Source organism: Cyanidioschyzon merolae, chromosome 19 (assembly GCF_000091205.1).
Source record: "Cyanidioschyzon merolae strain 10D DNA, chromosome 19, complete genome".
Classification (NCBI taxonomy): Eukaryota; Rhodophyta; class Bangiophyceae; order Cyanidiales; family Cyanidiaceae; genus Cyanidioschyzon; species Cyanidioschyzon merolae.
Window position 1 is genome coordinate 593,854 of NC_010145.1, and position 23,613 is coordinate 617,466.

At 55.2% G+C, this 23,613-nt stretch overlaps 5 protein-coding genes and 2 non-coding genes across 7 annotated transcripts, besides 5 other annotated features; 4 read left to right on the forward strand and 3 right to left on the reverse strand.

Moving 5' to 3' along the window:
• Nucleotides 1–924: part of a sequence feature (possible transcribed region) that runs on past the window's edge.
• On the reverse strand, nucleotides 105–749 carry CYME_CMS231C (similar to carotenoid biosynthesis protein, crtK gene product; the record flags this gene model as incomplete). The annotated part of the gene is made up of 1 exon (XM_005538819.1): nucleotides 105–749. One exon carries the CDS (start codon nucleotides 747–749, stop codon nucleotides 105–107), a length of 645 nt encoding a protein of 214 aa, XP_005538876.1.
• A 2,119-nt stretch (nucleotides 925–3,043) lies between the features above and the next one.
• Nucleotides 3,044–5,842, forward strand: CYME_CMS232C (K efflux antiporter KEA1; the record flags this gene model as incomplete). The annotated part of the gene is made up of 1 exon (XM_005538820.1): nucleotides 3,044–5,842. One exon carries the CDS (start codon nucleotides 3,044–3,046, stop codon nucleotides 5,840–5,842), a length of 2,799 nt encoding a protein of 932 aa, XP_005538877.1.
• A 1,873-nt stretch (nucleotides 5,843–7,715) lies between these two features.
• Nucleotides 7,716–10,448, reverse strand: CYME_CMS233T. The gene has a single exon (XR_002461659.1). It is a non-coding gene; the product is annotated as a hypothetical transcript (transcript).
• CYME_CMS234C (hypothetical protein) lies at nucleotides 8,908–9,927 on the forward strand (the record flags this gene model as incomplete). Its single annotated transcript, XM_005538821.1, has 1 exon — nucleotides 8,908–9,927. The coding sequence occupies one exon, from the start codon at nucleotides 8,908–8,910 to the stop codon at nucleotides 9,925–9,927; it is 1,020 nt and encodes a 339-aa protein (XP_005538878.1).
• A 163-nt stretch (nucleotides 10,449–10,611) lies between the features above and the next one.
• On the forward strand, nucleotides 10,612–12,519 carry CYME_CMS235T. The gene has a single exon (XR_002461660.1). It is a non-coding gene; the product is annotated as a hypothetical transcript (transcript).
• Nucleotides 11,659–15,012, reverse strand: CYME_CMS236C (probable excision repair protein ERCC5; the record flags this gene model as incomplete). Its single annotated transcript, XM_005538822.1, has 1 exon — nucleotides 11,659–15,012. One exon carries the CDS (start codon nucleotides 15,010–15,012, stop codon nucleotides 11,659–11,661), a length of 3,354 nt encoding a protein of 1,117 aa, XP_005538879.1.
• Nucleotides 15,013–16,783: 1,771 nt separating this feature from the next.
• Nucleotides 16,784–17,675: a sequence feature (possible transcribed region).
• Nucleotides 17,676–18,111: 436 nt separating this feature from the next.
• Nucleotides 18,112–20,895: a sequence feature (repetitive element).
• Nucleotides 19,880–20,962: a sequence feature (possible transcribed region).
• Nucleotides 20,963–21,392: 430 nt separating this feature from the next.
• Nucleotides 21,393–23,296: a sequence feature (possible transcribed region).
• Nucleotides 21,458–23,092, forward strand: CYME_CMS239C (hypothetical protein; the record flags this gene model as incomplete). The annotated part of the gene is made up of 1 exon (XM_005538823.1): nucleotides 21,458–23,092. The coding sequence occupies one exon, from the start codon at nucleotides 21,458–21,460 to the stop codon at nucleotides 23,090–23,092; it is 1,635 nt and encodes a 544-aa protein (XP_005538880.1).
• Nucleotides 23,297–23,613: the final 317 nt, after the last annotated feature.

The following is a 23,613-nucleotide window of genomic DNA, read 5'->3' on the forward strand; positions in this document are numbered from 1 at the left end:
TCTCGGAAAGATCCAGCTCTTACGCCGTCGATGTGGCTAGAGAAATGAATAGCGAACAGCAGGAAATTGATGAATAGGTTTAGGTCCTGGGTGATGGCCTCATGCTAACCATCCGCATCCATATCGGGGTTCAAGGCCCAGCTCTGATAGTTCAGCGCCGCCGCAATAGTGGCCCATACCTGCGTCGGTGCTAAGAGTGCGGCTGCGGTTGGATTAACAGTCCAGTACATGCCTATGCTTCCAGCCAGTGTCGCATAGAAACCTCCCATAGCGTACAACGACTTGCGAATCTTGTGTTTCCCAAAAAACAAGTGATTCCATAGCGTCCCCAAACTGATATGGATGACATATAGACCAGTTGCAGTCAATCTTTTGAGTAACGATACATCCTCGCTTGTCCAGACGAGGTAAAGTGCTCCCGTCTGCAGCGCCTTGAGTGGAATCCACACTGCCGGAAATACCCAGTTCGGCGGGTGAAACCACGGCTTGCGCAGCGATCGGTACCAGGGATCCGTTGCCGGTGACGCAACCTCGTTCATTGTACCGTTCCCTTGGGTAGATTTGCCTTCAGCTTTCTGTCCACCTCGGCGGTACATGACCAGGTTATCGAGGACAGAGGTACTGGACACAACAGCGGCTGCTGCTACGGCGTACAGAAACTTCTCCTTCGACGACAGGATGCCCGCAAGTCCATTGGATCCTTGCTCACTGGCAAACCAGCTCGACCACTTTTCACGCAAAGCTTCCATGTCGAAGCTGTGACGGCTCTGGTAAAAACTGCGTAACCTGAGGTCGTGAAACCTTCCGTTGTGAGCGCCAGCGAATGAATCGAAGCCAAGCGTGCAGACGATGAGGCCTGCGCCGCCTCATCGGCAGCGGATCCCGTGTACCGCGCTTCGCGACAATGTACAATATATGAAAGAATGGTCTACTTTTGTCGTAAATTTTTGCTGCCGACGGCCGCCGATACCCTGCCCGGTGACGCGCCGCAGTGGGCTGAATTCTGTGCGAGCTGGCGCCGCCGCCGCCGCCGCCGCCGCCGCCGCCGGACACAGGCGTCGACTCAGAGCACCCGGATGCGCGATCGTCGCAGGCAGGCGCGTCCAGCGCACAGTCATACCTGTTCGAATATGAATGCGTACGACAAGCTCCAGACCTGTCATTCTTTGAAGCGTAAAGAGGTTATTCGTCGATGACGTTGGTGCCGATGTTGTTGCGGATACCTCTGTTGGAGCTGGATGCACCGCTTCGGACGAGGTACGGAATCAGAATCGCCGTGCAGTGTCGATGTGGGGTGTCGGCTCAATGTATCTCGATGTGGCATGCATCTCCGGCAGGCGTCCGTTGACGAGCCACCTTCATTCAGGCTGCGGCGAACTGCGGCTCTCGCGAATCCAATTTGATATCGACGGGCGTCGAGGCAACATGCCATGCTGTTCGTGTGGACGGCTGCCTGCGTCTGTTACCGGAGTGCACGGGTACCATTGTCCATACGCATTTTGCGAATGCGAGGTTAGATCAAGTGCATTCGACGTGAGTGATGTATGTCAGCCACGAGAAACATGCGAAATGAAATAGCGGTCCGTTCATGGAATGCAAACATCATCGTCGATTCTCGTCTGCGCATATGGAGAAGAGTCGTCCCAACAACACTGCACTAGCGCAATCAAGTGCCGCTCTGGGGAGTTTTCGTATTTAGTGAGTAAGCCGCATTCGATTACCTGGTTGCTAGCCAGGAAGTACTGCCTGAACCAGTGGTGTTGTCGTGACGGACGCGCAGCACGAGACCAGGGTCCTCGATACTGGCAACGCTACGTACTCGAAACGGCATGGCTGACCCCCAAAGCTCGAATGGAATCGAGACGTTGCCAGAATGGTCCATAAGGTAGATTTACCAATGCGTACGAGCGGGAAAAGAGGCTTTTCTAGCTGTAAACTTCGGCTATTTATCCCGCATGCCCGCTGTGTTCACGTCAGGAATGTACACAAACATGTTCGCAAACTACAGCTTACATCGTAGTGAAACTTCTTGCTGGCGGACCCTGCGTGAAGTGACGCTGCGAAACGCTGATAGCGAGAAACCGGCGACCGCGACATGGCATGTTCAGGTTTTACCCCAGTGAACCAGGCTACCATCACACCAGGGCGGCCACGGAGTGCACTCGTCTCCAAATGCTTCAGCATGGTCGTCTGCAACGCTATTGTTCGTGTACATATTGCATAGGGCAACCTGTCCAAGTAGCTGGAAAGCGGTGATTCTGAGCACAGGACCAAACCTCGCACCTTCTCGGACTTTATTATCGGAAGACACACAAACACCAGTTGTGGACGAAGGTTGCTCAGCGCCGGCTTGCAACGCATGCGCTGCTTGTTCCTGACGCCGCCTGTGGTACTATGCTGCCGCTTCTGGGCCACAGATTCCCGCCACGATCTGGACGCGTGCATGCTCCATTCTCTCGAGCGCAATCCAACAGGTTCGCAACCGGTTCCACTAATCAAGCCACTTACTTTCCCATATTCGTACATGTACGTTGCTCATTTCAACTTAATGCGGTACGCTCTCTTCCAGCTTCTTCGTGCACGCTGCAGTCTCCTCCTCCGAAGATACGGGAGATCACCCGCCTGCGTATTTTTTTTTCGAATCCAGCACGCCCTTGGATTTTGTAGTCTTTCGATTCCACAGTGCGCCCCTCTGTATTGTAGAGTTTTCTCTAACACAGCGCACGCTCTTGGATTTCGCGGTCTTCATATAAGGCAATGGATTACCCGGCATGATGCTTTTTTCATCTAAAGCAGTGCATGCTGTTCCGCTGGTCCGATCATCACGTACAACGCACGCTGGTGCCTCGCCATCCGTGCAGCAGGAGGCAGCGCAGTGCGCGCGCACGCGCCCTACCTCGGGACTGGACTCGATGCACACGCGCACGCATGTCGCCGCTGGATGCATGCGTGCCGTGTCGATGCACCGCCGGATCCCGCAGTTGCCGTCGCTGCTGCTGCTGCTGCTGCTGCTGCTTCTGACGCTGCAACCAGGACACTGTGCATGCCAGTTTGGTCACCTTCCGCGTTCATCCCTCAGGTGAGCCCTCACGGGTCCTGGCTAGCCACTCAAATAAAGTACGGCCTAGGTAAGGATCTTGTCTGCGTGAGGAACGGCGTTGCCAAAAGACCAAAACTGCGCAGAGCTAGCCGTGTGCGCGACGGCGGGGCGCTTCCGGTCCGGTTGACAGCAGAGGTCGGTGCTGGTCAGCGTGAACAGGAATTGGACGCTTTGATCGTGAGAAATGGGAGCTCGGGTTTGAGGCACGCCCTGACTGCTGGGCCAAGAGTTGGATATGCAAACTTCAAAGAGCTTCTGCTTACCCTCGTTTGTGGCATGGTTGTCGCACTGGTGCTTTGGCCGACGCGCAGGCCCCGGTTTGTGCACAGTGCGCGAGAATCAATATGGACCAAGGTTCTCTTTTCGTGCAGATCTTCGGCACTCGGTTCTCGGAGAGAGCCAGTGGCTACTTCACGTCGCGTTGAAGTTCCGAAAAGCCTACTGGCGTGTGCCTCGCCAGCGCCGACCGCGATACAAACCACGGATATCGCGAGCGAGCGAACGCTTCGCGGGAAGCTGATCAAAGTGGGGCGAGAAGCCACTCATTTTGAAATGCATGAACCTGTCGCAGACGCATTGGCGGTGCTCATTGCGACGGTTATTGTGGTACCGATCATGAAGCGATTGAGAATGTCGCCGATCTTGGGGTTCCTTCTCGCTGGGGTGGTCATGGGCCCGAATGGTTTGAAAATTGTGAAGGAAATCGGTGCGAGCAAAGCCTTGGCAGAGCTTGGAGTTGTCTTCTTCCTTTTCGAAATGGGACTTGAACTCAGCGTAGCGCGCCTCAAGTCACTGTTTATGGATGTGTTTGGTCTAGGTCTTGCACAGTTCGTCGTGACTGGTGTTGCACTCGGATTCGCTTGTACAAGCGCAGGCCTCGATATTCGCGCTGCTTTTGTAGTAGGAGGTGCGCTTGCCCTATCTTCATCAGCATTCGTGCTTCAGATGCTGAACGAGAGAGGCGAGATCGGAACGCGCTTCGGCCGCGGTGCTTTTGGCATCCTGCTGTTTCAAGATCTCGCTGTGGTGCCGCTTCTTGTTGTAGTGCCGCTCTTGGGCGCCAGTGGAGGCGGCATGTCGTTGGCGACAGCCTTGAGCGTCGCAGCAGCAAAGGGTCTTATCGCTCTCGTGAGCATCTACTTTGCCGGGCATTTTCTATTCGATCCCGTCTTCAATGCGACTGCCGGGGCGAAATCGCCTGAGGCGTTCGTCGCCACCATCCTTGCCACTGTTCTCGGTATGAGCGCGCTGACCGAAGGCTTTGGCTTGAGCGACACACTGGGGGCATTTCTCGCAGGCACGCTTCTGGCGGAAACCAGATATCGACACCAGATCGAAGCAGACATTATGCCCTTTCGCGGGTTGCTCTTGGGCTTGTTTTTCATGACTGTTGGCTTCGGAATCGACATGCGCTTGCTGGTGGGAAATCTGCGAGTGGTTCTGCTCCTCATTCTCGGTGTGTTAGCGCTCAAAGCAGGGATCATCACGGCACTCGCTCGACTATTCGGTTTCAGTTTTGCCAATTCACAGCGAACCGGTCTCATTCTTGCCCAAGGCGGTGAGTTCGCGTTTGTCGTCCTCGGACTTGCGCAGCGCAGCAGCGTTCTGGATCCTGCACTGACCCAGCTTCTCAACCTGGTGATCGCTTTAAGCATGGCGTGCACGCCGATACTTTTCGCTCTGGGACTTCGAATCGCGTCTGCAATTGAACAGCGACGAGGGTTAATCGGCACCCGCTCCGAAGATGTTAGCGCTGCCAGTGATTTCGTGCTCGTGGCCGGGTACGGCCGAGTGGGACAAGCGATTTGTGACATGCTCAGCGCGCGCTTCATTCCATGGGTGGCATTCGATACGAGTCCCACACGTGTTATTGAAGCGAGAAAGAAAGGTCTTCCCGTCTTCTTTGGTGACGCTTGCCGTCCTGATGTTTTACGGACTGCGGGTGCGGGAAAAGCGCGAGCGATCGTGGTCACTGTGCGAGATCCGGATGCGGCTTTCCGTGCAGTGACCGCCATTCGCCAGGAATTTCCCGAAAAACCGGTCTTTGCGAGAGCGCGCGATGAGCGCCATCGAAAAATGCTGTCTATGGCCGGAGCGACAGCCATTGTACCCGAGATTCTCGAATCCAGTCTCCTTCTCGGAGGAGCCGTCCTTCACGCCTTCAATGTTCCAGCGGAAGAAATTTCTCGTCTGATTGAGGATGCACGCAAACGTGCCGTCAGCGAATTCGGACTCGAAATGTTTGGTGAACTGTCTTCAGAGAAGATGGGCATGTGGCGGTACAAGGCGGAAGAGACATCACGCCAGAGCCCGAATGGCAGCATCTCGACAGCAGCTAGTGCAGTGGGCTCTTTACTGGCTGCCGCACCTACTGCACAGGCACATGGCGACCGAGACGGTGACTTTTCTGAAAGCACAGATTCTCAGCTGGAAAATGAAGGTAGAGACAAGTCCCGCTCGACTGATGATGAGCAGAACGGAGCCGACTCCGATGCTGGCCGTGAGCGAATCCGAGCAGATACGCATTTGGACGTAGAAACGAGCGACGAGGAACTCGAGGTCGATGAGGGTGAGCTCATCCCGGAAAGCGCCCTTCGCATGCCTGGACCCATCACACCGTCAAGCTCCAAACAAGTTCGTCACGAGGATGAATATCCCGAATACCCTCCGTATCCACTGGACGAGGACATTTCGACAACCGGCAGCCCGGCCGACGCACGTCGAGAAGGAGGCAATTTGTGAGCACAGAGTCTGCGTTCTTAGAGTGCTCGCACTGGGACTTGTACGCGTGCCATCGGTTTTGGAAAGCGGTCCAAGGTACGGTCCTGTGATGTATATGCGCGCGCACCATGTGATAGCTTTGGCGCAGGCTCTACGAAGCGCAGTCAAGTCTGGATCACGATGATCTCCATATCGCGTGCGCTCTCGTGTCTGTCGTGGTGATTTTCGCCTTTGTAAAAAGTGTTCATGCAATGCCTTTCGGAGATTCGTCGCTTCTCAGCCGACGCGCGCTCATATGACCTCACAAGAACTGCTGCGGCCAGAGAATCCGCACTGAACGCTCCAAAGGCTCCGTGTCCGCTTGCAGAATCTGTACGTGACCTGCAGGCCGCAATCCCGCCGAATGATGTTGCAGCACGGGTAAAGTAGCCGCTGCGCTGCATCGGATTTTTTTCATTGACAAAACGTGTGCATAGGCCAGTGCTCTCCGATTATGCGCATTTTTCTTTTCTTTCTCTTTTATTTTGTGTTTAACTTCAGTGCGCGGTAATGTATCTATAAAGCCCCCTACCTCCAAGTTACATTACCTATGCTGATTCTCGGATATTCTGGTCGTTTCATACTTCCTATCGTGTGTGCCTAGAGCCTGCCTTTCCGCATCCGCCGTTGCGCTTGAACCGCTGGAGCAGATAGTTCATAGAGCTAGAACAGCTTTTCTATACCCCAGAGGGCGTCGGCTCGAGGGGTGCTTCACCCGACGTAGAATCGGGTCTCGTCGTCAGTTTGTGCTCGGACAGTCTGCGGATGCAAGCTCGCCTTCGCGGCACGACACGCTGGAGAAACTTGGCTGTTAGGATAAATCCTGGGAGTCGCCTCTCTCCTTCGTGATCATGCATGGAATGCGTTGTTGTCGGTTGGCAATGCGGGTTTGTGCTTGACGCTCACCACAGTGGATAGGCGCAGAAAGCATACTAAACCCGTGTGCGCATCCGATTCGCTGGACCTTGCGCCTAGAAGGTAGCATGTGAGTTTATTCGCCACGAATGAGCGCTGAGGCTCGGTTAGCGGACCACCAGTTGCCAGTGCTGCACTCAGAGTGAGTGTCCGGCCTTCGACTATCACGGTGATATCCAGCTGATGCCGTCCTTCAAGGAGCTCGCTGCGCTCCTGCTTCCAGCGCGGGCACTGTAACAGTAAATATGTCAGCGTCTCGGGGTTATCGTCTCCACAGCAGGGACATTGTGATTCTCAGTGCAATCCCAGTGTTCCTATACGGCTTAGAGTCGGTGCTGCTAGCCAGAAGCCACCAACGCGGATTTTGGCGCGCCACTGGCTACCGCGCGCAAGTCCCGGGAGCTCCAGCGCCTCCCACCAGTACTTGCATGTGTATGCCGGGTTCTAGTTCCGGTATGGAGTCAAGACGGGCGTTACTGGCGCGACTGGTTCCGTGTCTACGTTCCCATATTGCTTTCTGGACGGTTCGCTTGAGGCGGCGGGAGCCTTCTACATTTCCGGGAAACGATTGGAGAGCGTGTCTTCGCCTACGGAGAGATCAGATTGCGCGCACGCTCATCGCCGCTGATTGAAATTGGCCCGTTCGCGCGTCATGACCCGTATCGTTGACACGCGGGTCATTCTGAAGCGCGCATCGCGCCTGCGCCCGCGCCGCAGCGGCCGCAGTGCTACGTGTCCACGTATCGAGCGATCCGCATGCGTGCGGTAAACGGATCAGCACGTGCGTTCGTTCGTGCGTGACAGGGCATCGAGCGAAAACGGATCCCCGCTGAGGCCAGTAACGTCGATGCCTGAAGCAACATGTCAATGAGCCTGGTCCGTCGATGACGTTTCGTCGGAGGTGTTGGCCTCCCCAGAACGTCGTTGTATGCTCATGTACGGGTTGATATTGGGTTAGGTTTAGGTTCGAGGTCAAGTCAACTGTGCCTGTTATCTGGTTCGCCATTGACGTGTGGCTCGGTATCGCTGAGCGGTACCCAGCGCTGTGGGCCACTGTGTGCATATAGTTGAGGTGCACTTTGGGGTCCTCGAGGTTCGGTGGAAGTTGCCTGTTTGCAACTTGTTACTTGCACACAACGATTACGCACCGTTTCGAAGGCGAAACGCCCTCGTAGCGCCACAGCGAGTACGCGCTTGTAGAACAAGTTCACGGAAAGCGTCTGCAGCCGAGTCGTCTGGTGCCTGTGCGCAGTCGGCTCCGAGTCAGAGCCACCGGTGTGCTGCGTTGACGCGTGCGACAACGCCGATCGCCGTCCTTCTCCGCGGAAACGACTCGCCACGCTATCGCAAGTTGTGTCGGATTTTCGTTGGAGCTTGCCCACTGGTACCGCCACCATGCAGCTACGCGAAAACGCTGCAGGCAGCGGACTACTCACGGATAATGCATGTATGGAGATCCATCGACCGGTCCCGGGTACCGCAGGGCGAGCATCGCCAACGTTTCACATCCTCGTGCCGCTAACCGATCCACGGTACGCTGACGCAGATCCGGGCGGCTCGAAGCAAATGCGGCTGCCTCTGGTGGTCGACGAGGCGACCGCGTTGCCGACACCACCGCCAAAGTCCGCGATAACCTCGCCAGCGACCCCACATTCGCTGCAACAAGAGACCTCTGATGTCGTCGACGCCCGTTACCAAAGCGGCCCGCTGCGTCGTTCCCTGAGATTGTCACCGTCGGGCAGCCTCCACGGCGATGAGCTCCTCGACAAGATCCTGCGGCACGCGGAATGGCTGCAGGCCTTGGGCGCCGGCGCAGTTGGCCTGGTGCTCCTGTCTCGGTGGTTTCCACAAGTTGCGATCAAAGTATCTCTCTACGAAACCGGATTTCGAACCGCACTCTTCATGCACCCCACGCGAAGCGAGCCGGCTATGATGCGTCTACTAATGAGGACGCTCCTGGTAGGACGGGCAACCTCGCATCTTCCGGTTCTTTTCGGGGAGCGCCACGATGTGCCGTTGTCCGCGCTGCGCATCCCCGAGGCCTTCTGGCGAAGCGGTACCGCCGCAACCGAGCTTCGTCAGTGGATAGAGCGGCGTTAAAACCGCGATCCTGAGCGCTGCAGTATTCTCGCATGGAGCGTTGCACCGGTGGAACGCTCTTTCACGCCCTCTGTCGGGGCACTGCACCGGGAATCGACATTTCGGCCGTGCGTGAGCTCACTTTTCAGATTGTGTTCACGCTTGCCGTGCTTCTGCGCTTCCATCCGAACTGGAAGCATAACGACCTCTCGCTTGCCAACGTTATGCTTCGACGGCGTGGTTCGCTCACGACTGCGTGCCTTGGCACGTGTCAGGTCTTGGTTGGTCTCGCTGGCGCTGGTGCACGGACACCAGCATCGACGCTGCAGCTGGTGCGTCCATCGAGCGCCCCAGAGGCTGGCCCTGTGCGTTACCGCCGATACGCGTTTGAAGGTCACATTTGGTATCTTGGGTTGCGCCCCGAACAACCGTACGAGGCCGTGATCGCCGATTTTGATTTTGCCTGCATCGAGCCGCTCATCAGCAACGCCACAGTAGACTTTTTCGAGCGTCAATCCCGTTACCACTGTTATCGGATCAACAGTGAACGAGACTGGTATGGCGACATCCAAATGCGGTTAAGCAATCTCCGTGAGGTCGTCCAGCACTTGATTCGGCGCCGCTGGGAGACGCAGCGGCCATCAGGGACCTCGGCGCTGTCGACCTCGGTGGAGCGAGGCGCTCAGGACATGCTCTTGCCCGAGGAGCGTGATGCCATGGAGTTTTTCGAGCGTTGCGTTCATCCCAACTGCCGCGATACAGCAGATCGCTCACTCCGCGGTCGCCTACCGCCGAATACTGTAGATCTCGACGAGCGCTACAACCCGATCCATATGCTGCTTTTCGATCCGTATTTTGATCCATTCTTACGAACGCCAGAATGGGGTTCGGGAGCGATGCTCGAAGCATCTTACGCTTGGCCAATCGAGTGTGCAGCGAGTATCGATGCCAACGGGGCAAGCCGCGTCGAGGGTGCCGGTCTGAGGACTCATGCCTCACTTTGGAGCGCATCCTCACCGATTCGTTGTGACTGGGAACACATCCGTGGCTCCTGGGCAGCCGACGGTGCCTAGCGCGCTAGCCCCCGTCTCGCACGTCAATGCAGCAAATCAGCTGTAAGGCGAGTTTGCTTGGCGCCGGACTGGGCGATATGCGCTGACGCAAGAGTTCTGTGCTACGGGCAGGGGTTTTGTGTCATCGATTGCATGTCGCAAGTGTATGCTCCTGGGGGAACGCACAGAGCATCCTCGTCGCCGTCTTCGCGGGTGCTTCTCCAGGAGACATCGCGTCCATTAACCGCCTTGATGTTCAGCGACAGGAGTCGTCGTCGTGGCGTTCATAACAGTGCAGCCTGATTGTATCGCGTTTGAGCGAGCGCTCTCTGGAATACGCGCGTTCTTGACGCGTCCGTGACCAGGGACAGCCCCAGACACGTGTAGCCTCAAAATACGGTATGGGCGAGCATAAGCCTCTGGCGGCTTTTCCGTGCTATTTGATCAACAAGTCCAGTATTTGAGCTCTATTTGCGCAAACGGTGTCAGTTACCAGACGATAAACGCTACCTCTGCAGTGCAGGCTTCCATCTCTCACGACTAGTGCAACCACCAGCGGCACCGGCGCGCACGCACGACAATCCTGCGATTCGACAGCAGCCGCAGCAGCCGCAGCAGCCGCAGCATCATCCGCTATTGGTGAGTTTCGCTGGCGGGCTTGCACACGTGAGCGTGGCTGCTACCCATGGTGGTATCAGAGATCATCATTGCTCTGACCGTTGCATATTTGGGTCCAAAAAGATCATATCGACTGGTTCTCAAAGGAGAGCGATACCTTTTCCACAAGAGCTTGCTACGGAACTGGTTATGCCGGCGGCGGCGCGAGGGCGGACTCGCCGCGCATGCAGCCTGCGACTTTCCGCAGTGTCAGTGTTTCCCTCACTTGTTCATTCGTCGAATATTTCATGGTGCATATAGGTTGATGAATCGATCGCATTTGCGGCGTACCGCGTCCGAGCTCAACGCTGATCGCGGGCCTGACGGAAGCGACTCCAGAAAGGAGTAGCGCGCTGTGTGTTCCAGGGGCGCACGTCCGAGTGCAGCTGCAAGTTTTGTCTTTCATCTAGTCATATTAGAGCCCTTTGATATTCTGCCGAGCACAGTGTACGTAGCGCTCTTGGGGCCGCAGTTGCACGCCTACCCAACGAACGCGTCTATGCCACTGGCGAAGAGGCAAAGTCGCTCCTGCATAGCACGAGCCGCAGCGCATCGCTCGATATGCGTAGACATTCTTCGTGGTCTGTTGCGATGTCATGGCGCTGAAAGCGAATATCGACAATCGAAACGGACCCATGAAAAGGTGTTGCATGTTCAGAGATAATCGCTCGCATGTTTAAGAAACACTGAGTTTTTTGGAATGTAGACTTGTTGAGATACGAGACGGTGATCCCCGATTCCGCAATGGGTATCGGCGTCCGTGAGAACACGTATCGCCGAGAGGTTTTGTAAGCGTTGCGAGAGCGCACCATATCGGCATTGGGACGTGCAACGATGAAGCAGTTTCCAGCTTGCGCTGCTGCTGCGCATGCGGTTGATGTTTGCAAATGGAGACGGCGTATTACGTCGCCTCACTGGATACAATGCTGTTGCAGCGCCCCAGAGGTAATGCGCGAGATGCGTGTGTGATACCTGCCTTCCGAGCACTGCGCCGAAGTGCATTCCACTCGAGACCATATCTCGTACGGTAGGAATCCGTTCTCAGGGTTTTAGGTATCACTGGATTCACTCGCCCAGAGAATGGGACATGGGAATTCAAGAGCGCGCCGACATCCGTCGCCGTTTCGTTTTGGAACCGGATCCGAACGACGTCCCTGTGCCGTCCATGCATTCCGACGTCGTTCGCAGCATGAGTTCCTCGGTTTCGGCTAACAAACTCAATGCCAAAGAATCATCGTCTCGATCGCCGTTAGCATCCGGTGGTTGCTTTTCTGCACCACTGACCTGTGATGCTCCTGCGCTTAATCCATCGCAAGCCAACTTTCGGACGGCATTCTGAAGACGCGTTGAACGAATACGTGCAAAGCGATGCGGCTGGAAAAAGGAGTCGATGCGTGTCTGGCGCTCACGATGTCGCTGAAACGCCTGGACAACAGGACCAAGCGCTTGCTCTAACTTGGCCGAGTCCCAGCCGAACAGATCATGACAAAATGCCCGCAAAGCGACTGGATCCGGTCCGCAATTCGGAAAAAGTTCGCGACGCCGATGAAGCCAGGAGGTGTCCACTTGCGGCCGCAAGAATGCTTCAATGACGTGGCGGTTCGGAAACGTCTTGTCAAGTAGGTTCCAATTGCGCTTCATGTTGATGTGGAGCTTTTTGAATGCGGCGCGTCGCGGCTCTGGATCGCTCACACTCGCTGGATCATCGCCAAGATGAACAGCGTCTAGCCATTCGCGAAAATCTTGCAGTCCGCGAAATGGCTCGCGTTCGGGACTTGTGTCTGGACAAGCAGGGTCAGGGTCTCTGCAAAACGCCTCCACGATTTCGGTTGCGTTCACAATCCCAACCCCGTAGACGCCGTCACTGTAATCGCTGCCGAGCAACAATCCCAAGCAAATAAGCTTGTCACGTGATAGGCCCATGTTCCGTTCAATGCGATTCATCTCGTACTCCTCTACATATTTTGAGTCCTCAAAGATGTGCCTGTAAACACGACTAGCGCCAAAGAGGAAAGCGTCAGAGTCCTCCGTCACGACGGCGTCGACGATGCCAGCGCGATCGAGGAAAGCGCACTGTGCTTCCGCTTCCATCGCTGCCTCAATATACGGGATTCCAAGCAACTGAAGCAGTCTCTTGGTGTCCGCGAACATTTGCTCCGTTACCGAGTCAGCGTGTCTGGCGGCAGCGGCATATTCCGAACGAAGTTTGGCGAGATCCATCTCCTCGTGCTCAGCAAACATGGGCTCCATGCGCTGGCGCTCAGTGGCGTCATCCGCCCGAGCGTTCATCGCTAGTGCACCACGATGCTCACCGGTTCCGGCGGCGTTGTTTGCCGCTTCCGTTGTGTCCATCAGAAACGACCTATGCGCTGGTATGAGGCCTCTCGCGGCTCCAAATTTGGCGCGTTGCTGCGAGCGCCACTCGGAATGATCGCACTCGTGATGCGTGCGCGCTGCGATGCCGCCGTCGAGCGTGCCACACGCATCGACCGAGGCCTCTTGTCTTGAATCCTCTGAGCGGTCATCAGGTGATATTCCAGCATCCGATCCAGGTGGCAGTTCTTGCGATATTGAATTGCGCCCTGGTTCGTGATATGCGGCGGCATCCGCGGGCGCTGCCGAGTTCCAAGTGTTAGCGGCGACTGGGCGGCGACAATCTATCTGTTCATCGGCAAGCAACGGCACTGCACGGACGTTCGAAGACTCGCGTGCAGGCTGCGTCGCTTCGAAAGCGGCTGGTCCGACAGCATCGTTTGCTGCGCTACCGATATCGATGCTGGGTGTGTCCGCAGTTTCACGTGGCTCGATTGCGGGTCTGGTGAGCGAATCTGCGTGTTCTGTGGATACCATCTCAGTATATTTTGCGACAGAGGACAGCTTTTTCATTGGCGCTTCTGTGTTTGACTCTGCACCGGATCTATCCAGCGTAGCGTTGCTCAAGTGCTTCGCTTGGGCTGTTCGTTTCTGAAGGTTGTGCTCGCTCGACAGGCGTCTGTCAGTCAGTTCCTCCGCGGACGCAAATTGCGCTTCCTGATCAGAGCCCTCGGTAGATACTTCATTCCATTCAATATTTTCCAAGAATTCAGCATCGCTCTGTTCATCGGCTCGGGCCGGTTCCAAGCGGCCGTCGGAAGAGGGCGCCTCGTTGCTCGTCGTGAACATCGTTCGACGGGTATCCTGGGGCATGCCTACGACGTCCGAGGCGCTCAACTCGGCGTGACGCACTCGATGCCTGCAATCGGCTGCTGCATCTCCATCACGCGCATCGTGTGGCGTTTTCAGTGCAAAGCGAAAGCCGCTCGAGATCTCGCTTGCCCATTCGGTACCCGAAATTGCGTTCACCGTCATCGACTGCACCGCAGCGCTCCGCGAAGGCGCATCAGGAACGCTCGCACGAACGCATGCACCGGGGCGCTCCGTGCCGCGCGCATCTGCGGCTAGATCCCTGTTTCGGGCGGTATCCAGATTGCGCTCATTCTCTACAAGTACGTATTCACGAGTTGCGTCCGATGCAAGGCGCCTTCCGAGATGCGTCCCATGAGAGGCCCTCTGCCGAGCGTCCCGTAGTTTCGACCTGAGTTGGCTCGTACGTAGAAAGCGATCAACTTGCAGCTGTGAAAAGTCACTGGGCGAGCGCAACTCATCCAGATTTTCGACAGTTTCAACAAGCTCTGTATGCATGCGTCTCCGAATCGAGGCTATAATCTCTTTCTGCACCGACGCGGGGAGTGCCACGACGGCGTCAGCATCGATGTTTTCGAGGTCTGGTAACTCGAACGCTTCACAATTGGAACCATCATCTGATATGATTTCTTCTGAGGTAGCGCACGGGAGTCCAAATTCTGTACTGTCCCCTGCCATGAAGTCAAGCTCGTCACGTTGCCTGCCATTGGTGTTCGCGTAATGAGAGCGCTGCACTTCGGGCTGGTTGCCATCGCTGGGCACGCGCGTTTCGTCGCCGGTAAGGCGTTTCGCACTTGTTCTACGGGGCATCGTTGGATGTTTTTCACGTGCAGTATCCGATTGCAGGGCAGTTTCCAGGGCATCTGCTGGCGCTAATGATGCTGACGCCTGCTCCTTCTGCCTCGCAGTACGAGTGAGATGCAACTGAGCGAGGAGTAATCGCTCCGCAGCCCGTCGAAGCCGCGCTCGGTGTCGGTTTTGAATGTGCCTCCTTCGCTCCCGTGTTCGGCGCTTCAACGAAGGCACTCCGCCATCAAATACGAAGACCGCCTCTATGCCGTAATAAAGAAGTTTGCAGCAGCGTCTAAATATGCCCAGAAGGTGAGCGTTGCGTACCGTGGTCATCGCCTCGGTATCTCGGACGGCTCGAACAAACTGGTTCAGCCAGATGCTCGCATCAACAGCGACTCGCCGCCCCGAGAGCGTTTCGATACCGACACGCTGGCCTGCTGGTGCCAGCAGTTCCCAGAGGCCACGAACGCCCATCCTAGCAGAGCAAACCGCGTCTCTGAAACGCTAAACAGTCAACAAGCAGGCACCCCTACCCAGGCGACGCTGAGTGTGCGATTCTGGCCCGCTCAAGGCAACGGATTGGTAATTAGCTTAGAGAAAGGTTGTTGGCACTGCGTCGTGGCCAGAGCTACCGACACGCAGCCTCACGTGTTGATGGTCCAGAGCCAGCGCAAACGAAATCCACAGCAAAATTTAGCGACACTGCCCCGAAAAACTTTACAATACACAGGAACTGGGGAAAGTTGATCAGTACCCCACACGAGTGAACGTGCACAGCAGCATATATTCGTGCTTGCCCCGAGAAGCTCCGCGCCAAACAGGCTGCTCGCTGACGGGCAACGAGACGCTGTTTCTTTGTAACGGTACGTTTTCAGGGGCAAAGCCTAGGCGGGCGGCAGCGCGCGAGCCTGCCTCACGGGGCACGTATTCTCGCAGGAATGGACAACCTATGCAATGCTGTTGTTCTATCGATCTGGATGAAGAACGCGTTCCGTAGGTGTCGCGGGATCGCTAATCATGCCTTTTAGTGGATGTTATCCGAGGTTTGCCCGGGAACGGCACCGTTCGATCCAAGTCAGAGAAGCCTGGCGAGGCACGAATGCACGCACAGACATTCGGTTGGCAGAGAACTTCTCAGCGTGCCTTGAGGGCGTCTCTGAACACGAGCCATCCCTGCTGGTGGAGCATACCAAAAGAAACGCGGGTCAGAATGAGTGTAGAAATATGTGTTCCACGGATTCTTCTGGCAATTTTGGTATGCAAAAGCAAACGAAACATGGTGCCCAGAGACGCGCCAATGCACCATATGTGTAGCGCTGAACAGACACTGTGGCACAAGAGTTAGATGGGGGAAACCTCTGCGTAGAAATACAAAAACCCGAAGTTCAGGGGCACATCAGAACACAGCGCCACTACGGCATTCTGGGCTATCCCAGCTTCTGGCGAGCGCCGGGTCGAACTGGTACCCACAAGGATACAACAAAGCCGTTCCGTCGCTGTGCGGCATCCGCACCAGTGATCACCGCGCCATCGTCGGCACAACCGGCAGACTCAGCACCCGCAGGATCGTTTGAACGAAAGAGCACCTACGACGTGATGGCCGTCTCTGGTTAGAGATGGTACCCGTAAAATGATGAAGGTTCTACGAGTACAGAGGGTAAGTATATACACACCTGCAGACGCGTCCCAGTCTTTTTTGATTGGCTGCCTGCTTTCGGCTGCAGTTTCTCCCTGCGCACTTCGAGTCTGAGATGCTGCCCATAAAGTTCAATCGCGCTAGCTCCTCGGGTCTCGACTTCAACGCCGCATATCTACTGACATTGATGGCGGCTTTGAAGTCTCGGTTCACAAATTCCATGCGTTTCTTGCTGGCGCCGCTGCTTGTACTCACCAGTGTAAGTCGTCCTCGAAGTCGTGGCCTCGGTGCTACAGCAGTATCGTCGTCGCCGTCCCGTCGGGCAAACACCTTTACTGGACTATCCCCCTACTTCGTCTTCGCCACTTGCTCTTTTCCGCTCGATGGTCGGCGAAAAGGGGAATTTTTTCGTTTCCTTTCCGGGAGCCGGCGATGATGGCCCTTCAGGATCCCCGGCTTTCATATCCATACCTTTTCCTTGGGGTTTTATCTCTTCAAATGAACGCACTTCGAACGCGTCTGCTATAAACCGCGAATAAGCATTTGGTGACACACATCTGGATGTGAATCACAATCGAGATGAAATCCATAGCATTGAACTCCTGTGCCATCGGAGCACCGCGAATGTCTGGCACGCGAGGCGCCCAGGGGACTGAGGTCCGTCCGCCCTACACCAGGGTTGCTGACCCGAGGTCTGCGTACCGGAACCGCGAAGGAGCTTGCCAACTCCTTAGTCAATAGTTTGGTTGGGTTGTATTGGCGTACGCCATATTCGCCTGACTGCGTTGCAAGGTAGCGTAGCTGCTTTTGAAACGGAGCTAGCCCTGGTCCACGGTTCGAAAGTTGCGGGCGTGATGCGCGGCCCCATGCCCCGGAGGTTTGCCATTGAGGGCTTCAAGTTCTCGCTGTATTTGATCGTACCGTTTTGCGCTGTTGTGTTCTTTGGTTCCAGCGATCACTCCTGGCTCGAGCAAGCTGTCGAGCGGTGGCGCTACGTCCAGTATCCCGTCAACGAAGAGTCAACGCTGACCTCCGCTGAAATCACAAGAAGGGTGTTTAAACAGCCGAAAACCGGGGCAGCTGAGGACCATCGAAAGTGAGCGAGTCTCGCGAAAGGGCGCCGCCCTTGCGCCTTCCGGAAGACACCCGTCTGGTCACTCTCGATGAGGTTCTGCAATGTTGCTGACGATCTCAACAGCAGGATGCGTGGATGGAAGCGTGGGCTTGCATGCTCGTCGAGACCTGAAATCGAAGAATACCCAGGCCTGCGCAGATAACAGCATCGGTTCAGAAGCCAAAGTCGCAGTCTCCATAAGCAGATAAGAAATGACATCGGAACGGCCGGCTGTCAGACACAGGCACAAGCCATCGCATATCGAAGAAGCTCGCTGGCCTCTATTAGACATCGTCATCTTACCCAAACGCTCACATCATTCCTTGTGAAAAAGCCATGGACAACGTAACGCCGAGATCGAGGCCTCTGTGCTGCATAATGCCTGCAACGAGCACGTTGGTAATGTCTAGTGTCAGCGATTTCTCCCATGCGCCACAAGAGATAAACGATTGCATCTCAAGAGCTCACAAATAGGGAACGGCTTGCCTCGTTCAGCGCTCGCTTCGAAAAATTTTAGCCCTGTCTGCGAGGCGACAACGCGTATCGTAATGCAGATTTTTCTCTTCGACAGAACCTTGGCACAACCTAGCTATCCCCGATCGCAGCGCCTGTTCGCAGCGCACAGGGAAGCATCAATCGTTCCACCTGCTTCCAAGTTCCACACGCCGTGCTTTCCCCCGAAGGAACCAGTAATTTTTACGCCATAACGTGTGCCGAGTGCATGCTATGAACACCAGCCGTAGCGCCTAAACCGCTGGCGCAGATGCATCACAGAGACAGAACAGCTTTTCCATTCCACAGAGGGCGTCGCCCGAGCAATGCTACACCTGACACGGAAACAGGGCTAATTATGATTCTGGGATCCTGCAAGCTGTGCAGACGGACGCACTGCCTGCGACAGCGCGAATCGACATTATAGGAGACCACTGCGACCAGGGCGACGCCCAGGCGCAGGCTACCGGCTCCTAGTCCCAGAATGATATGCGTTGCGGATGAGTTGGTCAGGTCTCAATAAAGCACCTGCCACTGGGAGGAGCATCAAGCACTAGCCTGGGAGACATGTCCAGCTCGCGGGAGTTTCCGCCTGTAAAGTAAACTTTCGAAGGTATGGATGTCTCTTCCCCAGTTTGCAGTTTCTCGAAGAGGGAAAAGAAATCATTATATCGTTGCTAGTGAATCGTGAGTCTCTGTTCTTTGTTCTAAATAGCGCGGTCGATATGCGCACCTCGAGATTTGGGAGTTACGAGACACGACGCGCATCTCGCCATGAAGGGAAATACGATCGTGATCATTCGTTGTCTTCTTGCTCTAACGACAAGTTGCATTCGCGTAAAGTCCTAGCAAAGTATTGTTTTCATTTCAATCGTGTTTCAACTCTCAGGTTAGTGTACTCAAGTGATTTTTCACGGTTTATACCGAATGCGCTCAAAGTGCGTTATAAGAAAAATTAGGAAAAGGAAAGTTACGGAAAGGGAAGCGGAGGGTCCTGGAGACGCGGTTTCGTCGGCTAGCGGAGAAAAACGAAAAACAGTGCGGAGCAAAGCGGAGCACGAGAAGACCAAGGAGCAAATGCAGGAGGCCGCACGTCAATGGCTGCAAGAAAGGCGACACTACGACGATATGGTAGTGAAAGACTGACTTCTCGGACATACCAGGGATCCATCCAAGCAAAAGTTGTGAGAGGCCATCAGAAACCGTGTCGATTCGTACTCCATGAGTGTTACAAAGGCTTCGTCAGGGATCATGTATTTGGTGAGGGAGATGTATCGCGACGTGACGCACATGGAAACAGTCGAGAATCCGGAAGGGTTTTTCAACATGGCGTCTATCCGCCACCTGATGCTCGGCTCAGGGGAGACGTCGATGAAACATGAGCGAGTGCACGCCCTCCACGAAAATCACACCAAATATCGCTTCAACGGTATTCGATACAGGGGTGACTGGGGTATTTACACCTACGGGGCGATGAAGTACATCACGAACAAGAATAACCACATGATCGTGAACCTCAAACGTCTCGTGATATGCGCCGTCTTTGTGCTGTACCCGGGCCTCTCTCCAGAGGAATGAGATGGGCCATCGTCAGTGCCATCACCAACGATCGTCATCATGAAGATGAGGTCGAATTTGTGGACAAGAAGACCTCACGCAGGAGCACGAATAAAGCTTCTGCCCTGCGTGCGGCTACTCAAGAGCATCGTGCAGTCGTGGGGCTGGTCAATCCAGCAGAAGAGGTATCAGATATGGAATAAAGCATGGGAAAAGAAGTAACAACCAAATCCTGCGCTATTTCGTATTCCTGAACCGAGAACTCGAACACAAGGCGGAAATGGAGCAGGGTGTGGGGAACAATGCAGAGTCAGAGCAACGGAAGGCTGCGCTTCTGGAGAAGCGCTTCGACGTCGTTCGTATCTGCAACATCAAGTCACAATTTGGTACAATCGGCTTCAGAGTTCTTTACGGCATCATGAACGAGATCTGTCCGGAGTTCGATGTAAGGAAGATAGAGTTCACCGGCGAAAACCGGGAATTCCATTGGAAAAATATCTTCGATTTCAAACGTCTCAAAACGAGTAAGCAAAAAATATTCACGAGGATGATAGAAACCGATGGGGTATCCATGTGTGTACACTATCCGCGCTTGAAGGCAGATGGTCCTGTTGCGTCGTCGGCGTCGCCCGTGACGAAGCATGAAGGTGAGAAGAAGGCGGATCCTACGACGCAGAAAGTGCGGGGAAACGACTTTGTCGTTGGCGCGGCGAAGCATGAAGATGAGAAGGAGGCGGATCCTGCGACGCAGAAAGTGCAGGATAACGACTTTGTCAGTGGCGCGAACCCCGGAAACACGAATATCATAACCATTGCAGCATGCAAGCGTGCGGGAGATGGTAAGGACGGCAACTTACGTCTGAAAGACACGCGTCTTTTGAGGTTCTCGAGAGCAAGATACTATCGAGAATCCGGTATAATGAATGCGAGGAAGAAAATCGACACATGGAATGCAGGAATGAAGGATCACCTGGAAGCTATGAGCGGGGTAACGAGCCGCGGAGCGGACTTTGAAGCTTTTCTGAAATTCATGGGAGTTCGTGCTGCTCACTGGTAGGCGCTGTGGAGAGAATATACCAAGCCCCGGTGTTCTCGTCTGTGTATGAACTTGTACTGTGGGAAGAAGCGTGCATTTGCCAACTTTTTCTATCAGTTGAACGCCTTGGCTGGAGGACGAGAGTCAGAGAGTCGTAACAGCGACTGGAGCAGGGCTCTGCGCGTCCAAGAAAGGGAGCATACTCCCTGTATCGACAAGAGCGTACAATGAGTGCGCTCACCGTTTTGTTGTAATACCGATAGATGAGTTCCGAACGTCATACATACACCGTGAACTGGGACGTACACTTCACAGGGTCGAGATGGAGCAGTACCAGCAAAGCCCTGGAGATATACAAAAACACAGAGCGCTGACGGAAGAGCAAATGGAACGGAGGGCGAAATTTCGTGGACTAGTCGCACTGGTGAGTGTACCCAACGGCAAGAAACGTATAGAGTTTCTGAACCATGACTTTGACACAGCAATCAATGTAAGGCGATGTGCGGTGCTGGAGAACAGACCCCCCGCCCCACCCCCCGAGTTGACTAGAGCCAACTTCGTCGGGCGACCTCTCAAGGTCCCGTTGAACGGAAAGAAGCTGAAACCAATAGTAGCTGGCCGGTCGAGAAAAGCCTGGGAAGCGACTGCGCGTCTGCGTAGAGACATCCACGCTGTCGGCGTGATGTATGCGCGTTGGTAAACCTGATTTGCCGGCGGTAGTTTCTTCAAAAAAAGCGCTCCGCAGCCAGCCATTTTGTGTGCGCAGCGAGCGTCACTGCCCCTTTCAAAGCATATATTTCATATCCTAGTATCATAAAAGTGAGGGAGGTGTATTCTGAATACGAATATTCTGACGTGAAGAGCTCTTGATTTTTTTAAACACGACAGCAGCCCATACACGGAAGGGTGACGGCGACGGTGCGAGCGTGACAGGTTCGTGTACTTATCGAAGCAACATATCGCCCTCTAGGCCACTGTTTTGCGCGGCGATATTTCCGCACTGAGGTGGGGTGTTCGTATTTTCTGTTTACAGGTGCCATATATTCCTTCATACGGTGCTAAGCTGTGATATATTTCGGAAAATATGGATCAGGAAGCGGAGGCGCCGAGGATCCAGACTCCCAACGACCGTCCAGAGTCGGAGGGCGCGCCAGGCTCCGAACAGGATGGGAACTCCCCATACTATCCCAGGATACATATCAAGTCGTTTGCTTTTGAACAAGAGCCTCATAGCGACATGGGATCTGCATGTTCGCTGTCGCCAACTGCCAAGACGGAGGTGAATAAGCATGCCGTGCCTGCTGAGCAGCCCGCTGGTGCCGTTCACATGCAACCAGATGACCAGGGCAAGACACAAAGAAGTGTACAGAAAAATGATGATCGTCCATCTGAAAACAGCGGTGGCTCGGAGATGAAACGAGCAGGCGTGGAAACGACGCGCCCCAGCCGAGCAGCGAAATATCGCACGGCTTCACCAACACCCTCCACGAAAGGGCACAATCGTGGCACTGGAGCAACAAGAGGTAGGCCGAGAAAATACCCGGTAGCTTCAAGCCCATCAGCGGCGGAAGCCAGAATCACAAAGCGTCCGTATGGGGCATCGAACTCCATGCAACAGCACCATACCGACCGACACGTTGTGCCGGCGAGCGATGCACCGCAACCAGAGACCCCCACGGATATCGTCCTCTGCGCCTGCGGCAACGTGATCGACTTTGGGCCGATGATTCAGTGCTCTCGTTGCAAGGGCTGGTCACATAAGGTCTGTACGGGCCTATCGGACGCGGAATGGGAGCAGCTGCAAATGCAGCACGCCCGCTATCAGTGCTGGCTTTGTGCACCACGTAACGCTCGACCGAACTCCATCGCTGCAGATGCAGTGCAGGCGTTGGCATCTGTTCGAACCGGTTCCAAGTGGAATACGATTATGGGCCGCATCATCGAGTCGGCGGCCATGGAAAACGCGGAGATTGTCGGTATGCCGCTCAGCAAACCGCGAAAGCATCGCATGGTTGAAAATATCATGACGGGCACGGGTCCGGGTCGAACGCATCGCTCGTCGGGCCCTCGAGTCGCGTCAACCGAGGGTTCAGTGCCGCTTGTGCGAGATAGCGCGAAAGAGAACGAATTTTTCGAAGCGCTCGCTGCACATTGGCAGCGCAAAACTGGGCAACCGTGGCAAACCCCTATGTTTCGGGGGAAATTATTGGACCTCTATGCTTTATACTGGGGCGTCAAGGCACGCGGGGGCATTGACGCTGTGATCGCGTCGAAGCGCTGGCCCGAGATATGGCGCACCATGCGCAACTACTACCGCGAGTCTACGGATCACTCGTTCCGACTTCGCGTAGCGAGCCAGCAGTACTTGGCTGACTTTCTGAGGCAGTACGCCGGGCCTCAGCCTTGGGATGTTGAGGTGCTGCACTCTGAGGAAAACGCGGACGAGGCCGTTACCCAGCAAAAAAAGCGAGCACCTAGCGACCTGGTTCCAGCAGGCTATAAGGCGAGCCGGCGTGAGCGGGTCGTTACCACGGAGGAGTTTGTCAAACCTGAGCTGGCGCTCCCGAGCTCTGAACCAGGTCAAACGAGTGCGAAGAAGTCTGAAACGAACGGCCCGCGGTCAGCACGGAGCCCAGCGGGTTCTGCTGTTCGCAAGGCAAGTGATGCAGTGAAACCTGCGCCTCCGCAAAGCGACGACGACGAACTGAGCCTCGGGTGAGGCCTCGACCCCCGCAAAGACAGGCGTGCCGGGGCTGTTTCCACCTTATCTGGCTTCAGGTGCCGTAGCGCGTTGTCCGGTCGCTTCCTACGTCTGCCAGTCTCGATAGACAGACTCGGTCGTTCGCTTCAGCCGTACACAACGGGCTGTGCCCACACCGGAGCACGTTCAAGTGTGATCCGGTGGCTTAAAAGCTTCCTCAGTGGGGCGCTGAACGCCGGCAGGCTCCAGAGCACGCTTTCCATACAAACACAAACACACACACACACCGCCAGCACGGGGTCACTCGTCACAAGCGAGCACTCGAACGTGTGTAAGGCGGCCGCACTGACCACATGTGCACGAGTTCCGGAAAAACCGCAACTATCAGATACACGGTACTTGAGGTTTGCAATTTCGCCTGTCTTCGCGGTGGACTCTGCGACACTGGAAACGATTTCCAAGCAAAACCGCAAATATTAGGTCTGCTGTTGTGCTTGTGCATGGCAGCTTTAACACCTGTTTTCGTGGTGAATCTTGAG